Genomic DNA, 6,574 nt, shown 5'->3' on the forward strand with positions numbered 1-6,574 from the left:
AATTAGTATTTCTTAACATTCTAATCAAATATGGAGAATATCCAGCGATATTTTATGATTCCAAAGTTCCTATATATGCTATATATATTTTATTTATCGAGTCTACATAGAATACGGTTTTGAGTTCTCCCATGCGGCATGCGAATCAGGTCACCTTTCTTTTGGGGGGTAAACTGCGAGCCTAAACCACACTTAACAAATAATTCTAAGCATGTTGTTTGCATTTCAACCCGGGGATAAAATTTTATTTCGTATTTCCTCATATATCTCCGGATATTTTATATGGTGTTCTGTGTGTTGTCTTCTGATTCCATGGATAATTGATGTTATTTTTCCCCTCAGAGCCATGTACTTGTGCGCCATTTGGGCTTAATGTAATAAACAAGAAAGCTTGAAAGATTTGGCAGAAGTATGTTAGGAATATTAACTAGAAACATTTTAAAATATTCAACCTACCCATTCCGGCAAGAAGGTTAGTCAAATGCATTGCGACTGCACAGCTGCTTCGAATCAATGTGCTCGAATCGTTTGCCTGCCACTTTATAACGCGCATTCAAGCCTCAAAGAGTGCCTTTCGCCATAAAATCAATCAATTTACAACACATCACCGCTCCAGTCATAAAAATATATGGATTGCTATGATTTCAGAGACAGACTTTGGTTGGCAAGGGCACGCTTTACAAGGTAACTTTTGAGATATTTCTTCATTGTGGAAAGGAGAAGTTTTCAGAAAGTTAAATCTTTTATTAATGATTATTAGTATACCAGCGTTTTCAACCGACAATAAAACATATTTCTTGATAGGATAAATTGATATTATTGATAGTTAACTGTACCAACCTCAGCTATCCGTGCGCGCGAAGCTAAAACCACTTGGGAATTATAACCTCCTCGCTTTTGGAATTCGTTCTGCTAGAATTTGTCCCACGGTGTACCAAGCTAAGTTATTTGGACAGACCGAAATGCCAACCGTTTCAAATGCGTTTCGTTTCCATATTTAATCCAGTTGGAGAAAAACAAACATTCCTATGTACAAAACTTGAGTATTTGGAAGTACTAAGAAAACTGAGCGTCGTTATGAAGATCCATCTCATAATTGGTATGTCCGAGCCATTGTATATACTGCTTATGCTAATAATTTGACATCTACTCGAAGTCTCGATAATATTGCAGGTAGCCAATGCGGAAAACGAGTGCACGGACTGCGATTGGGAAAAGGATGTTCATTGTGGAAAGGCCTCTGATGGCTCCTGTGTGTTCTCTGCCCTGAACCGGTGCCAAGTTGAGCGTATCTCATGCCGTCGCGAGCAAAAGGGACTCCCATGTAAGAGGAGAACAAATATGTTTTCCAAATTGGTTGGTGCATCAATTCTTATCCATTCATTTCCACAGCTTTCACCGAAATTGTCAAGGGGAAGTGCCCGAAAGGCAAGCCGAGGTGCCCGAGGCCGTAAAATATATTCTTCAAGGTCAAAGTTGATGAAAAATCCTTTCTAAATATTTTATATTTTGATTTGATTTATAGTGGAAGGCAATGACAACTGTCGCTATTTTTGTAATTATCGGTGACTAAATATAATTTTAATTCCTCAATTTTGTACTTTTTATCTTGGTTTTGAGTGAGTCAAGTATTCAAAAAAAATAAATAAAATTAAACTAATCCAACCGACCGAGAAATTTAACAAATTATACATATTTTGGACTTTGTATTTTTTTTATAAATCGTCGCTTTCTCTATGTAATTTTCAAAACACATTCATTTACGATTGTATAAAAATCAAATCGCCACAATTTGTCATAATATTTTTTCTTACTGTTCTGACTCGACCTATTAAATTTGGAATCTGTGCTTTTAAGTGGTCGCCACTTTTGTTGTTTTCTGCGGCCTGAGAGCTTTTAATTCGGACCTTAATTTGTTGTAACTTGCAAGGAGCCTGTAGACCCTGTGTCTAAGGTTGCTGCACTTTTCAACTTGACCCAAGATATGGGAGTGCAGCTTTCGGATAAGCTGTCGCTGCAGCGAATTGATCATCTCGAAGCGGTTCGCCTTTCTAAAACTCTTCATGCAAAACTCCTTGGAGCTGATGTTCGGTTCGTTGACCTGCAAGGATATGCCCAGGGTTTGCTCTTCACCAGGCAAACCGACTGGGGCCTTAAGCATTTAGAAGAAAATGCACGATTTCGGTTAGTTACCGGTATTGTTTTGGATGGTCCTTAGAATATATTGGAGGTCGAGATTATCCTGGCTGGTGGCTAAAAGGACCCAAGTCGTCACTAAAGGAGAAAAAGTTATGTTTTTTAAAGTTTTTTTTCACACTGTTCTTACCCCATATAAATATTTGAATAAATTTGTATCCATCATTATATCCATTCATTTGGGATGGGATTTGCCGAAATGCAAACACTCGTTTCGGTCTCCTATTTGCGATGCAAACACTTATTTAATTTTTTTCTCGGTGGAAAGAAGATTAATGGAATTTGTATCTGGGTGTTCTTTCGCATTTACACTACTTAGAAAATAATTTCTGGATAAAAACGGCCATATAGAACGGTTGTATTTAGGGAGAAGCTGTTAATGTTGAACAAATGTTGTGATTTACTTTTCTATTTTGGAGTAAGTGCAACCAATAAGTGGGAATATTTTAATATGTCACTTACAAATATTATCAATCGAACTTTAGTGCATCCCAACTTCTTGGCTCAAACAAAACGTTACACAATTATATAGAAGAAGATAGTTAACACCACAAATTCAGAATGCTGCCATTCCCATTCTTATTAGAGTTTTATTGGATATTGGAAAGTTACATTTCAATTTGGGCCAAGGCTTTCTACATTATTAGGCATTTACGGATTCAGCTTGAGAGCAGATGAATACGGGCCATCTTGCACCCAACTGCTCTTCTCTGTCAAAACCCACTCCACCAGTTTTTTAAACCCAATCCTGTACATTTTCGTGCGCCCCATTTTCCCTAAAGAGCTTTTCGCTTTTCAATTTGTCCAACGTTACATAAGTGTTTTCGTGATCCGTGATTAGGAAAGGTTTTTGGATGGAACCGTTGGTGAAACTGCACAAGGGCGTGCATTATTTGTAAATGAAATGGTTAATAAGCAGATGGAAATCTAGCATTAAATATCGATAATACCTACTTTAAAGTTACTCGAAAATTGGACTAATGGAGAATAAATAGGGAATTACGCCGTGCAATGTCTTTAGAGAGTTTCACAATGAACGAGACCGAAATCGAAAGTTAATGTCTCGCTTTCAGCGGAGTATTAGGCCAAAATTAGCTAGAAGTGAAACGCAACCGACCAATATTTGCTGCCTTCGTCAACTTTAAAGCGCATTATTAACGTAAAACGTTCTTGGCCCACACCGAACCTCAGACTATGAGAATAATTATTAATTATTAACTGGCCAAAAAAGAAATCGGTTCGCATAATAAATCATCAAGCATTAATATATCACTTTAATTACGAGACTGCAAGCAGAAAACAAAAATAAATCACGCGAAATGTAGACATGCGTTTTATTTAAATATCAATACGTATTTATAGCTTAATACAGAGCGGTTTTAGCAGTAGTTGACAGTTTATTCAGTTAAAAATGAGCTGAAATTATAAAATTTTGTTAAAGTATAAAAGGATTCAGGGAATAGCTTACCTGCGAAAGCTAAAAAAAACTCGACAAGAGGTCGAAAAATGAGTATAAATGAGTTATGCCCTTCCATGTGTTGGATACTTCGACGCCTTCTCACTTGGCCTGGCCAAGGTCCTGGCCACCTGGCGACGATTTGGCCAGGACCTCAGCGGAAGCCCTTCAGTCCCTTGACCCACACTCCCGTTCTCGTCTCTGATCCAACTGCCGATGCCACCTGTTTGGGTCGCCAAGCTGTCACCCTTCAGCTGCTGAAAGTTCGTTTTTTATTTGGTTTTGCTTTAAAAGGTCCTCTTAAGCCGCTCGTGGCACTTGCCACTTGAACAGACGCCGCAATCGGAAGTTGCTGCTTGTGATATTGATACCGATGCCATCGGGCAGCCGATATCAGCTGCTTCTTTGCAATACTGCCATTCGGTTGGGGCTTGCCAATTGAGGGGTTCTCGATTAGGTTAAGTGGTGTTTAGACATCACCTTGCTCCGATTCAAACAACTTCCAAATCCTATCATTTCGTTTATCTGAAGAGGTCTTAACAGGCCTCCATTGTTGGTCTAAACAAGCGTTTGAATTCCACCGCGGTGCATGCAACGATTGCATGAACAGTAGCTTACGCCTCACAGTTCTGCCCCTTTTCGGTTTTATTTATGGTCTTCGGCTACTATTTTTAGGGAATCTGCTCAGCACGCAAAAAGTTGGTAGCGAGGGGAAAAGGGAATCGCAACCCACTTGACAGACTTCGCTTCCATCCGGAGCAGATGCAGATGGAGACTGAGATGGAGATGGAGCTGCAGATGCAGAGCAACAGAAGTGTGTTTGGGGATTCGAGCCCTAGCATTTTTGTTTACAATTGGAGCACGTCTGTTTTGGCTGTGGCAGCTGCTGGCCATTCGCCATTAACTTGCAGCCGGCCAAGTCGAGTCGGCAATTACAGCAACATCCGCGTACAGGCTGAAGTACCCTGAAGTACAAAACTTTAGTTTTATTTATGCTTAGGTTTGATAAATTGACGAGAAACATTCTTTAAATATCAAAATCCTGTTTTAAAAAATGTTTTTTCTTTAGATTGCCAATGCACCTGTGAAAGAGTTGAAGATTGTGCTTTTCCAGTGGCACTTCAAGTGCAGCTATGTGGGTTTCACTGTATTTAAGCTGGGCAAATAGCGACTTCTGTAACTGGAACTCACCTTCTCAGCGCCTCCGTCTGCAACCCGACTGGATCACCAGCATGTCACGCTGGACCCCAAGAACGCTCCTCTGCCAGGGCCGTTGTGTACTTTTCACACGGCTATGTGAAAAGCGTGCTATGATACCATTTTCATGTCCACGCCGTGTTCCACAAATATTTAACCGTTGGGCGGTGAAAGGCATTTAGCTACAAGATGTAATTTTTTGTACTCCCCAGCAGGGGTCAAGCTGTGACACTCTTTAGCCATACCTATTCGATTTCCCTCCACATGAATGCCCTTTGGACAATATTTGTATTCGAGGGTCTGCTGCTCCACTCAGCAGACAGAGAACGTACGGACAGACATCTATCAATTTGGTAAATGGCGACCTCTAATTAGGGTCTGATTCATGAGGATTCATGAATTCTTAATTGCCGCCCCGGGTCAGTTGCATAAGTTTGCCGTGCTCCAACTAATTAAATCACCCTCAGTAGGTAAACAAACAAAATCGGTTCCGCATTTTTCGCTCAATTTTTCACAACTCTGCGAATCCATCACCGACATCCACTCATCAACTTCATCTATCATAATCTAATGAATTTTACTCTGCTCTTCAGCTGGTTTTTGCTTCCTTTCCGTCCGCAAATTATCGAGCAAACAAATGAAATTTTTCTATGTTTTTGTTTTTGGTTCGTTAATGATAATTTCACTTTCATTAACAATTTTTGGACTTTTTGACTTTGTCATAATTAATTTTTCAACTTTTGCTTTCCTTCGCTGTGTCTGATAGGTTAAAAAGCAAGACATGGCAAAAACCCAAGCTAAACCTTTGTCGGAATTAAACGTTTGAACTTTCCTTTGCTCGTTTCAATTTGCATGAGGCCAAAGTTCAAAACTTATTACTTGCTAATTGCGTTTGAAGATATAGGTACAGGATTTCAGCTTAGACGAGGCAGTCTCAAATTGATTGCTGTGGTCCATGCAAATTCGATATATCTTGCCATATCTTTTGGTATACATAATCAATCTGTAAGGCTCCTTAAATATATCCCAAATAGGTTGGAATATGACCTTCATAAAAGTGTTGGATACCAATGTACAAATCGATTCAAAGGAAAGGTTACAGTAAATAAGTTATAGTTCGGTATTTCTATGATTTCACAAAATTACAAAGTTGAGTCGAAATGAGCCGCAAATGTTAGTTAAGGCCATATGCTCTAAGAACTCTGAGATTTATTATATGCTTCCAATCAGAAAACTCGGGGCCGCTCCTCGCCCTTCAACTTTGGTCACTTACATACAAATGTAGCTCTGCCCAAGCCCATCCGGCGTCGCTCGACCGCGACTCCCCCTCCCATCGACACAGCAGATTTCCACGAGGAAACCCACATGCCGGCAAAGTCTGACTGGAAACCAGTTTCCTCTCGTTCTCAAGAGAGCGAACTAGTTCGCCCGCTCACTCGCCCACGGCAGACGGTAGCTCGAGCACCAGCCCACTCACCAACTCTCTTATTTCCCCCAATTCAGCTCAGCTAGCAGTATCTCAACATATCACTCTGCTTAGAATCGTTAATTAATAAATGATGAAAATATTTTGCGACCCGAACCCGTTTCAAGGATAAAAAGTTTATTACGAAAGATTTTATTGGTTTCGAGCTTGAAAAAGGTTTAAAAACTCAGAGGCTCCACCAAAGGGAATTACGAATCCTTTGAAGCAGAGACGTTTTACACAAAGTTAATGGTATTTTC

At 39.9% G+C, this 6,574-nt stretch overlaps 1 protein-coding gene across 1 annotated transcript; it reads left to right on the top strand.

The window, feature by feature from the left end:
* The first annotated feature begins 1,064 nt into the window (after positions 1-1,064).
* Positions 1,065-1,593, top strand: LOC108102486 (accessory gland protein Acp63F). The gene is made up of 3 exons (XM_017207498.1): positions 1,065-1,099; positions 1,157-1,324; positions 1,393-1,593. Exons 1-3 carry the CDS (start codon positions 1,078-1,080, stop codon positions 1,452-1,454), a joined length of 252 nt encoding a protein of 83 aa, XP_017062987.1. The 5' UTR covers positions 1,065-1,077; the 3' UTR covers positions 1,455-1,593.
* The last annotated feature ends 4,981 nt before the right edge of the window (positions 1,594-6,574 follow it).

This window comes from Drosophila eugracilis, unplaced genomic scaffold (assembly GCF_018153835.1).
Source record: "Drosophila eugracilis isolate 14026-0451.02 unplaced genomic scaffold, ASM1815383v1 contig_1828, whole genome shotgun sequence".
NCBI classification, from domain to species: domain Eukaryota; kingdom Metazoa; phylum Arthropoda; class Insecta; order Diptera; family Drosophilidae; genus Drosophila; species Drosophila eugracilis.

Excerpts from the sequence above, each read along its gene's own strand:
- LOC108102486 (XM_017207498.1), top strand. The coding sequence starts at position 1,078 with ATGAAGATCCATCTCATAATTG. Across the intron at positions 1,100-1,156 it reads GAAGATCCATCTCATAATTG|TCTCGATAATATTGCAGGTA; the intron begins GTATGTCCGAGC and ends ATCTACTCGAAG. Across the intron at positions 1,325-1,392 it reads CGAGCAAAAGGGACTCCCAT|CTTTCACCGAAATTGTCAAG; the intron begins GTAAGAGGAGAA and ends TCATTTCCACAG.